This window comes from Pleurodeles waltl, chromosome 10, assembly GCF_031143425.1.
Source record: "Pleurodeles waltl isolate 20211129_DDA chromosome 10, aPleWal1.hap1.20221129, whole genome shotgun sequence".
NCBI classification, from domain to species: Eukaryota; Metazoa; Chordata; class Amphibia; order Caudata; family Salamandridae; genus Pleurodeles; species Pleurodeles waltl.
In genome coordinates, this window is record NC_090449.1 from 838,646,023 (window position 1) to 838,670,028 (window position 24,006).

The following is a 24,006-nucleotide window of genomic DNA, read 5'->3' on the forward strand; positions in this document are numbered from 1 at the left end:
CTGCAGGGGGAGGGGTGCTGGTGGACAGTTGGTCCTGTGGCAGGGCCTCCTGTCCACTAGCGGCAGCGGAGGTGGAGGGCTATTCATCGGTGTGGCTAGTATCAGGGGCCTGGTGGTGTGCCACTGCCTCCCTCATGGTGTTGGCCATGTCGGCCAGCACCCCTGCAATGGTGACCAGGGTGGTGTGGATGTCCTTCACATCCTGCCTGATCCCTAGGTACTGATCCTCCTGCAGCCGCTGGGTCTCCTGCAACTTGTCCAGTATCTGGCCCATCGTCTCCTGGGAATGGTGAGTGCCTGATGGAGAGACGGTTCCCAGGGCCTGTACTCCCCCTGTCACACAGCAGTCCTCCCAGCTTCCCTGTTGTCTTGTGCCTCTGTCCCCTGCACCGTGTGCCCACTGCCACTGACCCCAGGTCCCTGATCGTCCTGTGTTTGTGGGGTGGCCTGGGGTCTCTCTAGTGGTGGACACACTGCTTATTGGTGTGTCCTGGGGACAGAGGCATGGGCCCGTTGGGTGGGTGATGTGCTGGTGTTTCCTGAGGGGGGAGGCTCTGTGGTGGTATTGGACTGTGCCTGGGTAACCGACTGTCGGGAGATCCCTGATGGGCCAGGTTGGTCATCCAGATCCAGGTGTCCAGAGCTGCTGTCATCACTGCTGTCATCACTGTGGGCCTCTTCTGTAGGGGGACTGGATGTTGCTAGCACCTCCTCTCAGGTAACATTGTGTGGGGGACCTGTGGGGTTGTAAATGCAGTGTTATTGTTTCTGCGTATGACATCTTGTGCATGGGTGTGTTGTCCTCTATGGTTGTGATTGCCCTGTCAGCTTTGCCTTGTGTGAGTAGTGATTTTGTGGGCTAGGTGATTCTCTCTAATGTGCATGATTTAGTTATGTGTTTCCATGCAGGTCTGTGATGGGGGTCCGTGCATTGGTGTTACGTGCAGGGCTTGGTATTGGGATGGGTGGGTTGTGATGGTGGGGTGTATGAGAGGTGGGGGAATTATGGGGTGAGGGTAGGGGTGGGAGCATGTGATGGCATGCAGGTAGGGTGGATGATAGTAGTATAGAGTTGACTTACCAGAGTCCAGTCCTCCTGCCACTCCTGCCAGGCTCTCAGGATGCATGAGTACCAAGACTTGCTCCTTCCATATTGTTAATTGTGGGAGAGGAGGTGGGGGTCCACCGACAGTCCTCTGTACTGCTATCTGGTGTCTAGCTGCCACGGAATGCACCTTCCCCTGTAGGCCGGTCCACCTCTTCCTGATGTCATCCCTTGTTCTGGGGTGCTGTCCCACAGCGTTGACCCTGTCCACGATTCTCCGCCATAGCTCCATCTTCCTAGCAATGGATGTCTGCTCCACCTGTGATCCGAATAGCTGTGGCTCTACCTGGATGATTTCCTCCACTAGGACACTTAGCTCCTCCTCAGAGAATCTGGGGTGTCTTTGTGGTGCCATGGTTGTAGTGTGTGTGGTGTGTGTGTGAGGGTGTGTGGGGTGATGTGTTGGGGTGTGTGCTATAAGGTGCCTGGATGGTGTATGGGTGATGATGTTCTGTGGCTCTAGTTCTGTGGGTGCTCTGGGTGTCTCTCTCCCTCTCTGTTGTCAATGTTTGTTTGTTGTAAAGGGTTGTGGGTAGTGTGTGTGTGTGTTTGTTTTATTGGTGTGGGTGTGTGGGTGTGGTGTGTCTATGCGTGTCAGTTGTGTGTAGTTTAAATTGTCCAATGTGGTGTTGTTTTGTATGTGGGTGTGTATTTTGAGCGCTGCGGTATGTACCGCCAATGGTTTACCATGGTTGAATGTCCGCTACGGTGATTCATGGGTCATAATGTTGTGGGCGTAGTTCTGTTGGTGTAACGGTGTGGATTTTGGTACCAGCAGTTTATCACTGACCTTTGGGCTGGTGGACTTGTGTGTGTGGCTGTATAGTGATGGAGTGCTATGTCTGTATCATAATATGGGTAGCAGAAAACCGCTGTGCCGACGGTATGTTGGCGGCAGTCGGCATGGCGGTAAACGGGACTTACCGCGGGACTTACCGCCAATGTCATAATGAGGCCCTGTATTCCTTATAATGCCTGATCACAGGATTAACTTTCCAATAACTGCTGACATCCTTGCTTTCTTGCATTTTCATATGAAAGAGAACATATGTTTGTGTAGTCAGTTTATTGTAAATAAGATAAAAAAAATGGGCAAGCACAGAATAGGTAGAAATGTGCAGAAAGAGTCTATGAATTCCTCCTTTCTACTGATCACTGTTCGAAATTAGAGATAAGCTTTTGTCAGGGGTTGCTGAGCCCAACCTTGGGGGTCGAGGCCTTTAACTCATGATGTCCCTGGGCCGAGCTTACTATGGTCTCTCAATAACTAGGCCAAGAACTACCCCTGCAGCATTTGACTCTAAATGGTAGCGTGGTTCAAGCAGTCCAAGGTTTCTTGGGGGCAGGTAGGTACATTGTTAACAGAGGCTCAAGACTCAGAGAATGTTCAGCAACCCCACTAAATCAGTGTCCTACCAAATACTTGCTTTTTTTTTTAAAAAGTAGCATTTTAATACGTACACAAAGTGAAATATGCAACACAAATAATATAAAGTGTCCTCGTGAGGTCAGCACTCTAGAGCTGACTGGACAGGATCCTGAATCCTGAATCCTTCTCCCCGGGTGTTCAGCTGTGGTTATACCTCATTTAAAGTGAGGCAATATACAGGCTAAGCCTTGCTAGCATGTGCAAGTCTCAGACGTTCCACAATGACTTTCAAAGTAAAAGTGTCTCAGTGCCATAGCAAGATAGTCAGAGGAGGATCCTCCATGGTGCTCTGTGGTCTGGAAGGCCCAGGAGCACATTAGCTCCCTGGAGCCGTCTGGTGATTCCGCTTTGGGGTCAATGATGAGTGGTAGTCTCATTGCTGCAGGAAAGGGATCTGAAAATGCACTGCACTTCGCCAGTTAAGCTGAAGCCCTCCTTATTCCAGCTGTAGGTCTTCACTGACTTCTTGTCCTCTAGCAGCTATCACAATGTGCTACACTTCACTTATACACATAGCACAAGGTAATGGCCTTTAATATTCATAGCCTTCCCACCCGGTGTATAGGTACCTGACATTAGAGACACATGGGCAGAAGCACCGATTGGTGCAAGGGTCCACTTGAGTGGACCACAGGCAGACAGCCCATTGATGCTGTGGTCCTAAATGGTCCATCAATTTCACACTTTGCTTAGGTGGTCCACTTGACAGCAGAAGGAAAGATCCCATCAGCAGACACACAGACTCTGTTCCCCACAGAGGTGGCACACACTCAGCGCCCTCACAAGTCACACCTTGCAAGTGGGGGAAGAGAGGGCTCCCTCCAAGCACTCTCTTCCTCCTCACATGGTCCTCTGGTCACAGCAGGGAGGCAGATGCTGGTGCTCCAGGCATGCATATCCATCACCATTCAAAGAGCTTTTCCATTCAAACAGCTTTTATACAGGAATAGCAGACTCCCAGTATTATAATGTTCTCACAACACTCACCGTGATAGTCACATTTCTAGTAGTGAAGCAATGGCGCACATGAACAATTATCTTGTAAATAATGGAGGTGATATTTGACAAAGGTTATATTGTAATCGTTTACAGGGCAATGAGCAACATGTCCTTGTACTCCTGTGATGTGTTTCACTTGGCCTGTCTCCACTGCGGTACCATGTTAACCATCTTTTTCACACAAGTATGGGGAAATGAATGCCACTATCTGCCTCTTTAGCTACATGTCAGCTTGTGCAGGTCTCATTAGTTTTCTCATCAACAAAAAAAGTGTGAAAGAAACATGTAAATACTGTAGTGTTATTATGGGTGCCCTTTTTCATAAATACACTATGTGGCATGGGAGCAGGGTGCATTTTCGACTCTAATCAAATGTGGACCAGAGTAAACTTACATGTGTAAATTACTCACAAGTGAGTTACCTTTTTGAACAGCCCCGGTAGTTGTTGCATGAATTATGTAACTTCGCACAGCACTAGTTAAAAAATATCTTCAGTTTCACAGCTGAAGCCGGGACTACAAGCAATATAAATGCCTGAATGAGCAACACACAGATTATGTGGGGAGGTTCCGAGCTCTCATCAGTAAGCAGCCAGTTGGCTCACCTTATCTTATCTTTTTGTGCAAGCATGGTGTTTGCCTTCCCAAAATGCATGAGATTAACATATGTTTCAAGTCAGCCTTGCTCCTGTTCCAGACTCGTTACAGCAGCAGCATCACTGGTATGCATTAAACATAAGAAAGTGCTTCAATATACAGAATTATAGATGGTTAACTGTGAATAATAGTTAGAGCCAGAGGAGTAATAGAGGAGCCATACATAATCTGGTTTGCTCTCCAATGTTAACAAACCTGGCCTCCTGCCACCTACCCAATCATCCCACCCCCACACACACACACTTTCTATGATATCTTAGCAACTCACACCTGAAGATTCTCTCTTCTCTGTCTGCTTGGGAGTGGGTAGCCAGCACTATTCTGACAGCAACATTGTGAGAGTTCTTGCTTGTGTGGTTTGTTTTGCCCTGTCAGCATGAGTCTGCATAGAACCCCTCCAAAGGGGGTTGGTACAGGCACTGAGCTACTCGCCTTCTCCCACCTTCTTCACATCTGTGGATACCTGGCAGAAAAAGGCGGGTAAGATGGCAATTCTACCCCCGCAATTGGATCTCAAGACACCTGAAAATTTTGTTAGGAGACAGAGGAAGCAACTACTTCCCCTGGTGACGTCACAACAATGTGTAAACCCCCTGGTTGCCCACTGTTGGGGCGGGGCTTAAGGAGCAGCTAGGATGCAAGCATTTAATAGGAAGAAGATTTTCTCTGTGTGCCATTATATTGTGCAAAATATACATTAAAGCCCTTTATATTGTGTCAGAGTGCGCATAGGTGTTTGCTAAAGGATATCTTTGCCCTCCTCACCCTTCACCATTCATAAAAACATGTACATATATGTTGTTCTCCTCATCCTCTATTGTGACTTTTCTCTCATATAACAGTGGTCTTTCCCTTCTTTCTTTTTCCTGATTCTTTATCCCTCTTGCATGCTCACTCTCTCATCTTCATTGCTGTCTCTCCAGTCCCAGACCTTGCCAGGTGTTTAATTTGAAAAACAAAGTAAGCGCCAGGGCACTTCTCAGTAGGCCACTGCCACTTTAACCACTCATAGCCCCTGCCAGTGCTGCCAATGGCAGTACCAATACAACTACTAACAATCACACTCCTACAAGGGTGACAATTCTGACTATGCCAAGCCATCCATAGTATTATTCATTTTTAATCTATATTGAATTATTTAACACTGTTGTCAAGCTCATCTCAAACCTGTGAAGGACTGTCATTAGTGCTGCAAAAAAGAGTTAAGTGCTGGTGCCAAGCACCGGAAATCACATGCTGAGATTAACCCCTGGTTCACCTTTCTTTTGCCAACTTTCTCCCTCTGATAACTCCTCAACCTGTATCGTTCTGTTGTCTCTTCCTAGCCAATGGACATCTCCATCTTTCCTGATGTAACTCTGTCCCCTTTCCTTTCTTCCTTCTCCTATCTTTCTCCTTGCATCCTCCAGTATGCTGAAGAAAAGGGGGGGTTGGAGGTCTATTCCTTTGCCTTCTTTCCCTATGCGCACAACATACTTGTTGCACGTGGTGCTGTCCTCCATGATGCAGCATTACGAAATAAGGGGTATGATAGCCCTAGAAACCTGAGCTGTCTCCCCCTGTGTGACCAACTCAAACAAGCAGGGAAAGTTCAGTGCATGCTCCTTTCAAAGCCTAAACTATAGTTAGAGGCAGTTATAACCCACAGTTTATTTATTTCCACAGATGTTTGTCTTTTCAAATGAGCACCTAGGTTTCTAAAATCTCCTGCGTATTTCAGGGGCGGCTCCATCACAATGGCGAAGGAGTGTCACCCCCTCCTGGCTAAGCCAGGAGATGAAAGGCAAAACCATATTTAATTATCGTTTTATCTTTCATCTGCTAGCTTGGCCAGCAGTGTGTTCAGGGTAGGGCGGGGTGGGGCTGGGCTATGGGAGGTGGGAGGATGGGAGAGTGCACTAAGTGCGCATGTGTGTTTGGCCTGCCGTCTCAGGCCAGCCAAACACACATGCTCACTTAGGTTTCTCCAGCCTGTCTGTATGTGCATCCGGGCTGGAGAAACAGCACAGACCCTAGGCTTGTGTTTGAGTGGCACTCCAAGTCACTCAGACCAACCCTGATGCTGCTTACTTGCTATGCATAGGATTGCTGGGGAGCCTGTGCTGGTGTCCCAGCATTCGATGGTACAACAGAAAAAGACCAGAGGAGCAATGCAGCAGGCGGCAACAATGGAGAAAAGATACTTTTTAATATTTCTTATAATGATATATTTTTTCATTTATCCCCCACCCGCAACCCCGCCCCTCCCCACGCCCTCCGCCTTGAAATTTGCAGCTGTCGGCTGCTAGTGTATTTTCTTTTTCAAGTATGGATTAAAGGAAGACAACGCATCAGGAAAGAATGAGGACTAACCTTAGTAAGGGAGGCAAGGCTGTAGTGGCTTCTATCAACACAGAGTACTAGCACTTGCATCCCTTAAGGTACTAATGTAAGTACTGTGTTTTCAAACCAAAACAGAAATAAAAAAAGCGCACTTAACTATTGATACCTTTATTTGCCTAAGTCAGACGTTTGGCTGCTATCTTTCTGCTCCACATTGATGTCTGCCAAAGAGGCATATGTGCACAGACAGAACTTCTATATACCAGTTCCTTTGTTCCACCCACTAATGCCCTGTAATTATTGCAAATGCTTCAAAAAGTGCCCTTTGTAGGTTTTTCTTACAGCTGGCTGTCTGCAAATAGATCTATTGTTTGCCAATAAACTTAGAGGCATATTTACAAGCCCCTAGCGCCATGTTGCACCGCCCTAGTGTAATTCATTTTAACGCTAAGGCGGCATTAAGGAGGCCTTTCTCCTGTGCCATATTTACAAAGTGGCGCAATAATTACATTGCGCCACTTTGTAAACCCTTGCGCCACATTATGCCTGCACCAGCCATAATGTATGCAAGAGGGACGTGCCGACGCAGGCCTAAGAAAAATGGCGCAGTGAAATTTACAACATTTCACTGTGCATTTTTTTTCCCATCATTTGTAACGCCTGCTCATAGCAGGCATTAAAATGACACACCTATTTTAATCAACGGGCTTCTTGTGCTTTGCTGCACTAGTGTCAACATTTTTGATACTAGTGCAGCAAAGCACCATATTAGAGTCAAAAAATGTTATGCTATTGTCCTAGAGACCACCATGGTGCGCCGGATTGTAAATAGGTGACATTAGCTGGGGGGAACGCAATAAAAGTGGCACATCAGAACTGATGCGCCACCTTTTTGTAAACATGCCCATTAGAGTGGGTTTTGAGTTAGCCCCTTGCTTATGATTTGATGACTTTGTTGTATGTCTTAGTTGTGTGTTCTTGATTTGATGGCTATCTTCCATATTCTTCTGTTTATCCCACCCAGGAGCATTTCGGTGTCACAGTACTCTGGTTGGAAAAGCCGTATCTTTCAACTGCTTACTTGAGGGGATTTGTCTTTTTATTCTACTTTCGGCACTGATTTGGAGTGCATGTTGCCTTGTTCTCACCCTCTGTTTTCCTGTCTCCCTCTGACATGCTATCTTCATTCCGTCTTCCACTGCTCAGCTGAGCCAAGACCTATTGACTTTGCCAATACCTGTATGTGTTTGGGGAATTTTCAGGATATCAAAATTCGCTATTCCCCAGAGCACTAAAATTCCTTGAACAAATACAGCTAATTTGGTCTTGAAAGTTATTATTCAAAGAGATGAGTTAGTCTAACAAAGGTATTTTTTCAAGACAAAATTTTGTTTTCTATTACTGTAAAGAAAAAAACCAAGACATTTCTTCTAGCTAACATGGCATGCCTTATAAAAATATAAGTGAATGGCAGCTAAGCTGAAGTAGATGTTACCCTGTGTGTTTGACACCCACATAAGAAGTCTGTACAGGGAAGCCACCCAGACTAGCAGCTATGAGTGGTCACTCAAGTAAATGGAAGTACTGGAGCCATTCATTGGTCATTCATACTGTCATCTGCTCTGAGCCCCCTGCAAAGATTCCTGCTGACAATATTTCCTGAACCTCTCCTGCACCTTGCAATGTTTGGCAGAAAACCCAACATTCAGTATCGCCATGTCTTGCTCCTGGATGGTCTGCAATACGGACTTTTTTGGAGCAAAAGATGGTCATGGATGGTGGTGGTACCTTCTCATTGCCTGTAAGCAAGTTTAAATGTACCATCTCAACCTTTGTACCGGAATATTGCAGTTTTAAACCAAATAATCATGCATAATAAGAGTGTAGTAATAGGGAGCGAACATAGAGACCAGTTCATTGCAGGGCTACACATTGACATCAACAATTTTCCACATCACAACACAGGCAAGTCCTTGTGCCTCTTTTGAGAGGAAGCAGCAGCACTGCAACTACCTCCTCAATCATGCTTTATTACACCATGCTTTGTCTGCGAGATGCTCCTTTCCTCAAAAGCTGTTCTGCTCAACTGCTATCTCAGGCCTCACCCAGATTATTGTGGTGAGGCAAGCCAGACTTGGGATCACTTCGGCAGGCTGTATTTTATTTCTCCACCAGATGACCTCAGGTCAAGGACACGCAGGCCTGAACCTCATTTATAGTGATGACATTGTAGTAGGGCAAAAAACTTGATTTAAGCATTTACATACCAGCCCAGACCTATATGTGTTGAATATGTGCACACTTACTGACTCCAGTGTTTCTCAGAATATTGTGTTAGCTGTTTCATCATCCTTGCCGAAGACCTTCAGGGTATGCTTGTGAGTTTCTGCTGCTGGTAGAATTCAGAGTACTAAAGAAGAAAATAGGTGCCCTTTTCCCACTCCCAAACTAATGTCGCCCCAGCTGCCCTTCATGCAGACTGCTCATATCTGCCCCCTACCACACACTCCACTAAAGAACTCATTCCTTATCTCAGTTAGTAGTATCTTTGAAAAACACTAATTTGTAGTACCTACATCTGCACATCCTGATGCCACTGCGGCCTCTCATACAGATAAGTAACTCAAGTGCTAACTCAAGTTCTTGTTCCGCCTGCTCCAATTACATTACTCACTAGTAATCTTCATTACACTGAGTAACCTGCTCCAATTACTTACTGGTAATCTTCATTACACTGAGTACTATTCATTGTAAGCCAGTGGGGCTAAGATGGACACCACAAGACAGCCCTGTCACCTCCCCAGTGCCTAAAATACTCAGTACTAGTACAAGTGGAGATGATCAGGCCAAAGGAAAACAGGGCAGAAAGGGTAGATTGAGATAGAATGCTGGGTTACTCTATCAAGAAGAAAAAAACCTTATCCATCTGGTACAGCTTCTGATCACTGCTACAAAAATCCAAAGTGGAAGTGAGGCCCCGCATAGACATCCAGGGTAGGGTTAGAGTAGTAAGACACAAACTCACAGTTCCTGTAAAGAAGGTCTCCATTATAAATAAGAGCTGGTATGAGGAAAAGGGACAAAGAGCCAGATGTACATAGACTTCTGTTTGCATTTCCTAATAGCATATTTTTGTGATTCGCTATTAGGAAATCACGAATTGCTATGTACTACAGTGTATTTAACAATGTTAGCAATTCCCAAATGCTTTGCAAGGGACCTGCCTCATTAATATGCATGAGGCAGGTCACAATTCGCAACCCAAGGGGAATGGCGGGCAGTCACAAGGATGGTGGCCTGCTGGGATCAGCAGACCACTATGTCTGTGGCTGCTTTTTCTATAAAGCAGTTTTTTAAATGCAGCCCGTTTTCCTTAAAGGAAAGCTTGATGCATTAAAAAAAAAATGAAAACTTTTCTTTTCATTTTTTTAGAGTGGGCAGTGGGCCGTGGGAAAAATGTTGGCACCACATTCACAAAGGGGCATTCCCTTAGAGACCCCTTCCCATTTGCAAATGTCTTACCTCCAACTTGAAGTTGGTGATAATTTGCAAGTGTTTTGCGACCGCATTCCAGGTTCCAAAACATTCCTGCTTACTAGTGCAACTCACTATTAGGAAGGGACGCCCTTAACATGCCCCTTTGTAATAGTGAATCACAAACCTTATTTTGCGATTCGGTAATAGGTTAGCGACTCACAAAATAGGGTTGGTACATGCCAAAAAGCATTTTATCGTTTGCCAACGGCCCAGTCCTTTTGCGACTGGTAAAAGGCTGCGTACATCTGTCCTAAAAGTGTCAATGCACATAGAGACGTACATAGAAACAGCCCTCTCCTGCACAGTTCCTTTCCCTCGATGCTGCTCTCCATATACTAAAAGCCAATGGATTCCCTCATCCCTTTGGGTTATTGGGTACACATGTAAGGGATTTAAGGGTCATTTGTACAGATGCTTAAAGTGAGATTCAATAGGTTGTGACTGCACAATCTTCTGACCATGCCATGCCTCACATGCAAGCTATTGGTTCATTCCAGTCTCTTTGGTACTGTAGATACCTAGGTTTGAGCAGACCCTAATTTACTATGGCCACAGTGTTCAGTCAGATGCTGCCTTGTCACCTCCATGCAAGTTGGATTCTGTAGCTCCTTGAGACCCACACAGGAGCCTGTAGTAGGTGAGGCCTTCCCTGCACATAATTCAGCCATTTGGTGTGACCCCCAACACAGCCCCAAGAAGTCTCTTACCACTTTGGGGTGAAGCCAATAACCCCAGTAGCTAAGGCCAAAGCCACTGAGTGCCATGGTCAGATGAGTCCCCATGCTTTGGCTTCAAACTCAACCCCCCTCATCACCCCCTCCTTCGGGTGTACCGCATCTCGATTGAAAGGGAGTCATCTATTGTAAAATGAAATGATGCTGGGTCATAGCATAGAAGCAAATATTATTTTACATCTAACAACTACATGTGCACATTGGCCCTGTTAGTACTTTGGCACGGTTTGGATCCACACTTTAAAGCAGACATGTCTACTTGGTCCTGAGAGAAGGTAAAACCTATTCTGCACCTATTGGTGTTTTATGCCTGCTCATTGTGTTCATACCAGAGACAAGATTAGCTGGTGCAGCAAGGACCCTACTTTGAAACCACCATACTAAACAACAGCACAATGTAAACCTTCCAAATAACTGAAACACATATAGTCAATTATAAATAACACTATACTAATGTCTAACTATCAATCTAAAAAGTATAATGGAATGCATAATTATTCAACTTGCTAATTAAAAATTGCAGTAATAAATATTCAATTTCTCTATCACATTTACAGAAACCCTTTCATGATTAAAAATAATTTAATACAAATTAATTCAACATATATAATATCAACAAATTCATATTTACGATTCAATAACATTAATACATAAATTAAACTTACACTTATGATTTAATTACTAAAGTTCGTGTGAATTAAATTGAGAAGAACAAAAAACAATTGCAAGTATCCATAAAACAAAAAAATAAAACTTCTAGTACAACTTCTTAATCCAATAAATCCATCCAAAAGCCAATAAATGTGTACAAAATTAATGATCCCTTTCAGAAAAAAAAAAAGTCAAGCAAAAACAAATAAAACAATGGCCATGGACATGGGCAGTGCAGGGGCACCTCTGTGGTCCCCGGCACTGGCATTCCATCAGCCTTTTCATGGCAGGGTCGTTGCCATGAAAAGGCTGGTGGAATGTGGGGTTGTAATCAACCAGGCGGCGCTGAGTTCAGCGCCACCATGGCTGATTACAAGTCCAACCGCAGTCACCCCGTCGGGATCTATGATCATGGTGGGGACAGTGGTCTTCAGGCAGGTCCGCCCGCCAAAGTCATAATATGGCGGTCAGACTGCCACGGCCATGGTAGTCTAACCGTCACTGTGAATTTGCCGATATCATGACTGCCAAACTCAGAATGAGGCCCTTAGTCACTTTTTTTGGAGCTCGGATTCCTCCAGCTAGGCAAGGATGAGGGCAGTGCCCGAAGAGGGCTCTATGAGGCTGGATACCATCTTCATGAGTTCCCTCTGATGAAGATGTGCCATTGCGAAAAAGCTTTGAGTGGGGGAAACCTGAGCCTTCAGGCCAGCGGCAAAGTGTCTTGGTCTGATGGGCTTAGCAGGTTTATCCCTATTATGTCCTGATCCTCTGGAGGCCTTTGGAGCCAAAAGGTTTCTAAGTCCCTGGCCCAGGATTTCAGAGGTGGTATGAGTCCAGCCACACCTAGCAAGGGTTTCAGGACCCCAGGATCAACACCTGGGGGTCAGAACTCACTCCAGTACAGGCCAGCAGCATGGTCCAGGGCAGATCCAGTTGGCACTGGTCTACTGGATATCCTCAGGAAAGGCATATTGTTGTTTGTTGTGTCCCTGTAGCTGGAGGTCAGCTATATGACCCTACAAGCCCACTTCTTTTTCCTGGATTCAAAAGAGAGCAGGTCCAGACCATAAGGGTACTTCTTAGGTCTCAGACAGCAGGTTCATTCATCTCCTGATCCTCCTCAAATACAGGGGTGTTCTAAGAAGCATTCTGAGGATGCCACTTTTGTGCCTGGCACAAGCTTGTCGGTGGAGTTGACACCTTCCTAACCAATGAGATAAAAAATCACAAGGGTTATCCTGACCACTTTTGCTGCATTTCCTATGTGCCACACTGTAAACAATCCCACAGTGCTCTTCTGTGCCTAAAAGCACGATGGTTAAACTCTTCTTCCTTTTTTGGAGAGCCAGTGAGTCCGCCTCACAGGTGTAGCCAGGAAAATGAGCAGACTCTCCTTTATAGTCACTGAAAACCAGGCCTGAGGGTAGCCCCCCTTCCCTCCCCTGGAATTGATCCTGCCTGACTAATGGAGTCAGAGAAGGGGACTGTTTAGGTATCATCTGATATCTGGATGATAGAGGGTAGGCCTCTTTGAGGTTAACTCAGTTCCGGGAACAGCCCAAATGGTCATTGTGCAAGAGAAACAAAAACACCTCCCCACACCCAAGTCTTTGTCACTTTCAGGGCTTGAGCTTGCAGAAGGCTGGACCTGGAGGTTCATGCAAATTAACTTCCAGTAATTTAAGGAAGGGGAAAGGCAACTTACATACAGACACTTATGTACATTGAAAGTCTATACTGTAAACAAAGTATAATTTTTAACTAATAAAGGATATTCCTCAACAGAATTGTTATGATTATTAATAATTATTGTTATTAAAAAATGTATATAATACAAGATATGTTTAGAAAATGTGTATACCAAATAAAATTGCAGTTAATAAAAATATAGAAGTAAATTAAAAAAGCTTCAGAGTAAAATTACTTTAATTTTATAAATTACACAATTTAAAAACACTTTATGGGGGTAACATTTACAATTCTCACTTCAAGCTACACAGGGGAAAGAGTTGGATTTTGGAGGGAAGATTTGCTACTCTCACTCTCAAATTTAACCATATTCGGAAAACTGTTAGACTTTTCAGATTTAGTATTCTCACTCCAAACGTAACAGCATTGACTAATCGAAAATTTAAAAACATTTTTTACATTTTTTAAAAATAGTTAAATATCAAAATAAGTGTTTCATAAATGTATACAAATATTAGGTAATCCATGAAAAAACTGTCTATAAATAGCATTCAAAAATAAAATAAATTATATACAAACCTAATATTAAATACTGTTGGAAATGTAATCTAAATAATAATATGATTTTAATGTTATTAAGTATCCCAATAAAATAATACAAGACAGTTACCAAAAACCAAAAAGAAAAATGCAAGCCAATACAAGTATATACTTCATAATGTCGAAAAATAAACTTACAAAATATTTTTATCAAAATGTTATCAATTTTATAAGAAAAAAACTCAGGGGCATATTTACAAACTGCTTGCACCGCCGGTGTGTCAATTGTTTTGATGCTCCGGCAGCACAGAGTGCAGACCTATATCTATGAAGCCACACAAGGCCAAGGCCTCATGGATATGGTGTAAGGCAACACAGCCCAAGTTGCTGCGTTGCATTACACTGTGTCAGGGGTATTCGATAGGCTTTGCTGTGGGTTTTCCTACACAACACCCATGGATTTTGATGCATTCCCAAATTTTTCAAGGATCTCTAAACCTGGGAAGGCGACAAAACTGTACACCTCCCCAGGTGAGAGTAACGAGGAGAAATATCTTTATTTCTCTACATTTTTTACTCTTTCTGCAGCACGCATAGGTAGAGGAAAAGGTCTCCATGGATTGTTTTTGTGCAGGAAGGTGTCCCTTTCTGCACAAAAACAATCCTGCCAACCACACAGGCACCCTTGCACCATGGTGCAAGGGTGTCTGCATTAGCGCTAGGCTCCAAATTGTGCATCAGAGCTGGCTTAAAGGAGCGGGATGCCCACAGCAACACCCATTGCACACCCCTCCAACGCAGATAACTGTGTCGGAGGGGCGCATATTTACAAGGAGGTGTAACGCCACAAAAAGTGGCGTTACACCTCCTTGTAAATATAGAGCAGAGGTTAGCGCCAATGGAGCATTATGTAAAGTGATGCTGCTGTGCCGCTAGGGGCTCATAAATATGCCCCTTAATTTCTGCAATTTTGCTTAACAAGTGTAACATGAAATTTGAGAAATTACACAAGATTACACTGGTGTAACACAAATTTTGCCCACTTGAAATATTGTGGAGACTGGCAAGAGCCCTGAGGAGCACTGCAGGTTACCTGAGCTACTAAGCTCCACCAAGAATGTACACAATCACCAAATGGACTTCAAGTAAGTATGTGTGAAAACCTCAGTTGGGTATAAAACCTGATTCTGAGTTTCCGAGGTTATTGTTTATTTCAATAAAAGTTTGTGTTTAGATGAATGTCACCGTCTTTTGCATTGTTAAAGTGGAAGTACATTTTAGAGTAGATGATAATTACCTCTTGAAGAACCCCAGGAGTCCTTCTTTAGCAAGGGAGTCACCCAAGTCTGCCCTAACTAAACACATTAAGGACATTTATCGAAGTTTTGCAGCGTCCTTACACCGCGCAAGGGTGACCCAAAACACAATGAGATTTACGAAGCCATACAAGACCACCTCTTTCTGGTGCTTAGTAAATCTTGAGAAGTTTGAGGCTGCACAAGCCACTGCCTTGTGTTGCTCTGGGGTTCCATGGGTAGAGCATGGGTGTTCCCATGCATCCACCCATTGGCTTTGGCACATTCTGAGATTTACCATGAGTGGCAGATCTAGGAATGCATAAAAATGCTACACCTTCCCAGGGGAGGCATAACATGGAGAAGTATCTTTATTTCGCCTCATTTTTTTCCTCTTTCTATGTGTGCTGCATTCTGCAGCACACATAGAAAAAGAATAAAGCCTCAATGGATTGTTTTTGTGCAGGAAGGCGTCCCTTCCTGAGCAAAGAATCCTGCCTACAGCTTAGGCCCCCATGCACCATGGTGAAAGGGTGCTTGCGTTGGCACTAAGCAGCCAAATGTCCGCCAGCACATAGAGAGGGCAAGAATGTGCCATATCTTGATAGATATGGTGCATTCCTGCCATCTCCCCTTTATGCAGCAAAGCGCAGTAAGGTGCCTTGTTGCATTGCATTGCGTAAACAATACATAAATATGGCCCTTAGTTTCAGGTGCAAAGCACACTTGAAAGTGCAAATGTTCTTAGAATTACGAATGAAATCTCACAGTGACCCCAGAAAAACGACGGAGAACTATTATGAATCAATGTGAATGATCTGTAGCCAAATTTTATCATTAATGCAATTAGATTATACCCTTTTGTGTGAAATTTTGTACTACAAAGAAAGTTCGCCTAGTGTAACATATTTAGTCTGCTACTAGTTAGGGAAATTATCCTGAAAATAATATTCAACTATTAATATATATCAAAAGTGCACTCCACAACCTCAGTTTGTAACACGACAGAGAATATTAATATTACTAACCTTTTACCAATGCACAAAAAAGGCATGATAGATAATTTAATAACACTGGCTGTACCCAAAAAATGCAAATGACAAATGTTTTATCACAATAGTGAGAGGGTCTATCTGTTTAAAAACACTTTCTAGCTCAAACGCATCAGAAGTAGATAAAAAGGTGCTACAAGTCATGGACACTTTGCAAAAGTTGACTGGTCATCTCTCTGTTTCTAATTGATGTATTCGAGGGTTAAAAGGTACTGATGAGGTAAAACGCTTGCCCAGTCAGTACTAATGTGTTCCAAACTGACAAAATTGTGAAATCATGCTGCCAATAGTGCAGTACATTATACGGAATAATTTGCTTTTGCTTGGCGCTTACTTTAGTGTACTCGGCAACACAATCTCGCCTTCTCGTGTCACATAATTCTAGTGGCCCTTGCCTTTTTCTAACCAAATGTATATTCTTTTGCATAATTTATTTTCCTACCCTTATTGAAAAATACTCATAAATCACACACATTCAATGTGTTCTACTTCTAGTACTCTGTTGTTGTGAGAAGCCCAGCTGATGCCATCGTTGGAAAATATCTTATGACGGTGAAGACAGGAAAAGGAGTTAGTTTCACACCTCGAAATAATGCGGTCTACGTGTTATTCAACCCCTGGTGCCCAGGTAATTGAACAATTCAAAATGTCTTTGCTATGTATTCGCTTAGTATTCACTGTATTTCAATGACATAGGATTCTGACCTATCATAACATTTAACAGAGATATATTAATCTTTTGTGCTTCCATTAATGGTTTTCCCCGGATAGTTATAGTTTATCTACTCAAGAGCAATTAAAATGCTTGACTCACAGTGAAATCTAGTCCTTCTTACCAGTTTATTCACACAAAAACAGAGTTTGTGTGTATCACTGACAACAGAACATCTGGCAGAACAAAGAGAAAAACAATGATGGCGAATCATGACATACTGGGAGAAAATATATGGCTGCAAATGTCGTGAAGTAGCGAGCCTCGTGCACACAGTCCTACACTAATTATTGATTATTTGTAGTGGGGTCACTCCTCAGCTGATGAGTAATATTAACGTTGGTAGTAATTTGAGCATAACCTCGCAAATATTCACAATGAAAGTGGGCCTTCTTGGGGATTTTTGTCAACCTTCAGTCAGAGCGAGGAGATCTGAACTCCCACTAAAGTTACATCGCCCTAGTCATGGGTGCCAGTGGCGTAGCGTGGGGGATCCAGGGGGGGCCGGCCGCACCGGGCGCAACATCTGGGGGGGGGGACTTGAGTGTTAAAATCCACAGGTTAGGGGGCGCAAATTACTTGCCTTGCCCTGGGAAAATCCACGGGTTAGGGGGCGCAAATTACTTGCCTTGCCCCGGGTGCTGACAACCCACGCTACGCCACTGATGGGTGTGATTCACGTGAGATCAAAATGCATGCAAAAGATAGTCCTGGGGTTCAACACCACTTTTGGAAAAAGGAAGATATAGCTAGGATTTTCATGAAGTGTATCAGTGGTTATTAACCTTTTGACTTCTTTGGACCCTCGCTGAATCACTACTGAAAGACAGGGACATTGGGTTAAATGATTTCTTTGATTTGGACCTTAACACAGTGCACATAAATACAGAAATATGATACAAACGTCTCCCCACAATTTGTGAAATATTGTATTTAGTACTTTATTAATCTGCTAATATTGTTTAATTTTGTAAACTGTTGTGGACCTCTCGTGTAGACAAGGTGGACTATTGGGGACCCTCAGACCCCAGGTTAAGAACCACCAAGTTATAGAAATTGGTATTTGAGACAATTGAGACCATAGGCTTCCCAGGGTACGCTCAAATGGCTCCCTACATTTCATCATACAATGTATGATGTAGAACAATGTCCCTTATGTTTCACCCAAGATGTACAGCCCACACAAATTCTCCCACTCAAGCATGAAAAAAAAAATTAACAGACCTGGGAGGTCAGCGGCAGAGACCCTGCAGGTACCTCAGTTACAGCCACCCATTTGGCTTAATACCAATCCACAAATGTAGGTGGGAGTAGAATCAGAAGAACTATAAACACAGGAACTTAGTCAATCTGTGCAACACTTGAGGCTCACACACCTATCCTAAACCTCAGCTATAAACACTAAAGGCGGAATACACTATGCATACAAATATTATATAACAATCATATTAGTACACAAGTAAGATCCCTTTCTCCGCCAAATAACTGAGTAACCTCATACCAGCCTCTGGTAGTTGTACAATAGAATATTAACACCTTTGCAAACGTAAACGGCCTATGTCTCAATACCTAGACTAAGAATATTGGTACAAGTGGAGATTCTTCCTCTAAAGCGCCCCAAATTATTGTTCTTTGATACTACTAAGCTAGACCAAAAGTGAAGCACCTCTTTCTGTTGGCACCAGGAGCATGGGAATCATGCCAGTCTCTATAATATGTGCTGCAATATTTCCAATTCCTCATAACAAGGCTCCTTTTAGCACACAAACCAGGTCAGACAAAATCAAGACGAAAAGATTTAGCTGCCAGCACATGAACTGCAATCTAAATACTCGTCATATATAAAGAATAAAAGTGCCAGGACCTCTCTCTAAAAGGCTTGTGATACCTTCACATAGTGAAAATGTAATGGAAAAACACTAAAGATGGATTTAACACAGCACTCTTAGTGAACATGTTTATAATGTTTGTCTTTAACTTTGATCTGGGGTGAGCATCCTTCATAAATTTATAGAAAACTTGTAGAACATAGTTTACATACCAAGTTTTTGTCCCACCCTGGTGCACTTCTTAGTATGATATACATCTGTTACCTTTCTTTAAAAAACAGTATATGACATTGCAAGGATGAACCCTTCATACAGCTACAGCATATTTTTCATTATAAGCCTCCAAGTCCACACCAGTCCCTTCCTCAAATATATTTAAAAAGTCTGCGTACTAGAATAACAACATCCATTGAACACGCTTCTGTCAAACTACATGAAACGGAGTTTAAAAAAGTTCAAAAAAGTATATATGTCAAAGTCAAAAACAGATGCTGTGAGAAACCTATTTGCATTTTGTACTTGTAAAGTTTGTAAAAAAAAGACAATTAGACTTTGATGAAAATGATGAAAGGATTCTCGAGTGTTGCTTTGCTCTGGCATTGAAAGCATATCTGGAAAGATAGGTTCAGCTAGATGAATATAACATTCTGCTGCTTTTAATTATCCTCATAAATAGTCCAGGACAACAGTTACTATGAAATTCTACTACAGCTATTTTGTGTGGTTTCTGGTTCAGATAGGGCTCCATTTGTTGGACTGTTTTCAGAATAATGTACCCATTCACAGTGGGTTTCTGTAATACCTCCTGGCCTCTGTCTTATAAAATGCTCTCTCACCCAATTGCGATCTGCCTTGACCTTTCCATCCAGGTTAGTTAACAATTCATCCCTCCATATATATGTATCAAATCCTTGATTAGTACCCTAATGAGTTTTCCACACAATCTGGAGGCAAAGATGAATATTGAGGCATTGGCCCTTGCAAATGTATATTTTTTCCTGGGAACAGGGGATATCAGTCTGAGTCGAACAGAATGCCAAATATGGGAATGCAATCACCTTAGATAATTTGTGAGTATCCACGTTAATGTTTTTAGATTTGTGTTAGTGGGGTCCTGCCAGTATTTTAAAAGATTTGCCGACATTGATTGTTAAATCAAGCTCATCCATGAATGTCACGAAATTGTCCATTAAGATTTGTAGGTCCCTCGCTGTCTTGACCATTAAAACAGCATCATCTGCATAAGGCAGAACTGGAAGGCAGCATATTCCTATCTCTGGACAGTCTGATCGGATGTCCACTAAAACCTGTTTGAGCCTATTTATGTATAATCTAAATAGGATTGGAGCATAGATGCACCCTTGTCTAGACCCCCTTCTAGTGCAGATAATTTGTATATCTAACTGACCGACAGTGTTAGCATGAAGGTCCCTCAAAAAACAAACAATATCTGGGTGCACCCCCATTGTCAAAATAATTTGCCACAATTTATGTCATTTTACCCGGTCAAAGACTGAGGTAAGAGCTATAAAAGCTAGATCGATAGAGCCTGAACAGGCCACTGTGTATTTACTCATATCCATGTCTAGGTTTTAGCCACTGACTGATAGTCGTTCTACCAGATTGGAATCCATACCGTAGGTCAGATAAGATGTTGTGTTTGTCAGCCCAGATGATTAATCTATCCTAAAGAACCCACCCTGTGACCTCAACAGCCGAGATGATCAGGGAGATTGGCTTATTACATTGGAGCTTATCCTTATCCCCCTTCTTGAAGACTGGGACAATGAAGGAAGTAGCCGAGGAAGTCCCTCCCTGACTGCGACATTTAGACTGTGAGTTAATACTGGGGCCCATACCTCAATATCATTAATATAAAAATTAGGTTGGTTCCTGTCTGGACCAGGAACCTTGTTTTTTGTTAGTCCCATTATGCCCTTTCTTACTTCTTCCAATCTAAATTGAACATTTAGATGATACTGTCACTCTCAACGCCACCTAGAAGAAAATTAATCAGAATCAATAGAGGAAGTAGAAGCTCCCTAATCAGTGCTTACATTTTTGTAACTCTTCAATCACACCTTGGAGAGTTGCCTTCATTCTCTCCTCAGAATTGTACAGTGGCAAAATTGGGTTTTTGTTGAAGGATCTTAGACTGGGAAGAAAATATTTCTGGTTCAGATGGACGAGTAAACATTATTGTTGCATGTAGCTCACTGAAAATGCACTTACCTCCACCGGAAAAAGTTGTTAAAGTCCGCCCCCAACCAATTCCCACACCATACAGCCTGGAGACATTACGGGTTCCAGTGAGACCTGGGCAGGTCGCTATTGTGCCTGTCTGTGGAGGAGTATGAATGGAATAACAGGAAGGAACGTGTGGCAGCAGGGTAGGATAAATAAGCAACAATGAATTCCATAGATGAAAGGTGGACTGGAGTGGGGGACTACTAAAGTGCTTGTTCTCAGAGTAGTTGCCAGGTGACCACTCATTCCCAAGGAGGATGAGGTGCACTAATTTCTTCTGTGAATGGAGGGGGGTCATTTTAGATAAAGATTGTGAACATTGCAGCCCAAGGCTTTACTGTCATCATTGCCTTTCAATGCAAAGAGGTCGGGCTAAGTCATGTTACTATCCAGAGGCCTAATATGCCTGAAGAGGAATGCAATTTACTAGAGTCCTGAAGAGGAACCAGACAGACCCACAACGTCCATTCTTTCTCTTTGCAGAACAGTAGGGAACCTAAAAGGAAGAACGAGGCTCGGATTACCTAGTACCACATATGTCATATAGTTTATTGCCTTCAGTTGGCAGTAAAATCTATAATCCTAAAGAGCCTTTCTTTGTTTCCTACCATTTTTATTGTTTTATTTTTAGAGACATGTACATGGTGTGTGCATAATACACAGTTCATACACAAGGAGAATATGATAGAACTGATAGAACTATTGCATAGAAGCAAAGGGCAATGTAGTGACTGATGCAGAACATAGCATTAACATACGTAATATCCTAAATCCCATCCAGCAGTGATCTCGACTCAGGAACAAGGGCCCTTTAGTGGGGGTGAGAAGCCACATAGTCACATTCTCAAACAAAGTGTATAAATTAGGTATCCCCCATCCACAGATCCACAGTCCTCATATGTCAAGCTTTCCAATATTTCACAATATTGTGTTTGGCCAGCAAGTATACAAGGCTAATACAAGTATGTTGAGACAGTGTGTTCTTGCCATATCCTCCATGAGCCCCAGCAGGACAGTTTTAGCTGACAGTTCAACTGGAAAATCCATCACTGAGGTCATTGCTCATTTGATTCTTCTCTACTATGGCTGGAAGACAGAACATTCCCAAACCATGTGGAAAAGGATGCACAGTGAAGATTGACCTCTAGTACAGGTTGGAGAACTGAATTATTTAATTTGGTATAGCCGGTCAGGAGTGTAAAATATTGTGTAGAAATACTGAAGCAGAATAAGCTGAAGTTTAGTAGAAATGGCTAGTGTGCGGGTTGCCTTCCAGGCTTCTCACCAACCATCATCATCGAAGGGGCACACATCAATGGTCCAGGCTTCACATAGGGGCAGCAATGGATCCAGGGAGTTTGCCAGTAGTCTATGGTATATGTGTGTAAAGTGTTGCTCAGGGGTTTCAGCATTATTCTGGCCTCTACGGGGCTCTATTCTGGTAGGCATGTCAATCGGTCCCACAGGGGCTCGAGAATATATGGGAGTTGGAGGAAACGGAGATTGGGATTTATGCATCTGTAGGTCTGCAACAGACTTCATATGGTCCTCCTGCCAGATGTCACCCATTTTAGATATCCAGATGCTATCCCATCTCCGGTATTCCAGTGCTCTGTTACTAGAGGGGAGCCAGTCCCCCAGCCAGAAATGTCTTTTTTGTGTCACTGTATGGTGCCATTTCATCTCTTTCTGCAGATCAAGTGCCATTGTGATCCATAAGTATTTAAATCCAGTGTGTATAATCTAGAGTTGTGGTTGCCATGACACCTCTGTAACAAAGTGAAAAGGTATTAAATAGGATGTATTCCAATTCACTCAGAGACCAGAGGGCTCTTCATATAGTGCCAATATTTGTGACACACAGGGATCCGTTTGGCAGGGTGCTGCAATAAAGATGAGCACATAATCAGCATATAGGAAGATACAGTACCCTGGTAAGTCACTCCATTCTAGATCCGAAAATAATGCATCCTTATGGATCCATTCTTTCAGGGGTTCGATGGCCAAGGGTAAGAGAAGTGGGGACAAGGGACATCCCGGCTATGAACAGGCTTTCTTGCTTTGTTTCTTGACCTAAACTCAGCCTGTTGAAACTAAACAAACCGAAAGTGCTTATGTATCATAGCTATTCTTACGTGAATTCATTTGACACTCAATCAGGCCTAGTCAAGGAAATACAACTTCAAAATAAATAAGTGATATGGTAATCCCAAAGCCCCCACTGAAGCTGCCAGGATGTAAGGAGATTGTCTCTCAGGGGGGAAATCAATAATCAAGGCTGACACAGTCCCTTAGGGGTTGGACCATTTAGAGGCTAGGATTAAGACGGATATTTGAGGGTTATTTTGGAGTTCCTGGAAATAGTTCATTGGAAATATGTGGTAAAAGGGGGGGAATTTGACAAACTGACAAGAGTAATGGGCATTCAGATCGTAGGCTGCCGCAGAAGGAGTGGAAGACATGGGATCATAGCCTGCAAACAGGCACAGTAACCACAGGAGTGCAACTTAAACGAAACAACTATTTTTGGATAGAGGTTAAGATGTTTCTGTTGTTGGATTGACTTCTGGTGTCAACTTGAGAAGACTAATAATTTTTAATGAGCTTTATATTTTCTTAAGATGATAATGTCTTCATGCCGGACAATGCAGAGAGAAATGAATATGTTTTATGTGACACTGGATACATATATGTTGGATCGCAGCACAGCATAAACGGAAGACCTTGGAACTTTGGACAGGTACTGTAAAACCAAAACCATTGCAAAAAGTGTTGTTAATCCTGCTACACTAATTAAGGCGGAGGTATTGTCAAGAAAATGTCAACCAGAAATACTTACCCTAAGTTGGTATGTTAATCACGATGACCAAATCCATTTTCAGTTTTAACACCTGAGCAACTTTTGGGATATACAAGTCATGTATTTTTCTTATTACACCTAACATATTTAAAGTGAATGATCTGTTTTTTCTGATACCCACTTTTACTTGCATAAGGGAAAGTAAACACTTTGATCAATATTTATGGTGTAAGCATGTCTGTACTTGTGCATGTCAGCGCAGGGTAAACAGCGGAACATCTTAGTAGATATAGCGTTGTTCTCTCTCCCATACATGTTCCATTATTTGTTAGTCAACCTGCTCAACTGTTCCATGGTTATTTAACTATATGTCTGATATAAAATGTTTGAAAGTAGTACTGCTTT

The 24,006-nt window shown here is 43.0% G+C and overlaps 1 protein-coding gene across 1 annotated transcript in view; it reads left to right on the forward strand.

Moving 5' to 3' along the window:
- The window catches only part of TGM4 (transglutaminase 4), a 172,200-nt gene that overhangs the window by 51,932 nt on the left and 96,262 nt on the right, over nt 1-24,006 (forward strand). The window contains exons 4-5 of the mRNA XM_069211512.1: nt 16,509-16,641; nt 23,423-23,541. Coding sequence (XP_069067613.1) covers nt 16,509-16,641; nt 23,423-23,541 — 252 coding nt within the window. The remainder of the gene's footprint in view (nt 1-16,508; nt 16,642-23,422; nt 23,542-24,006) is intronic.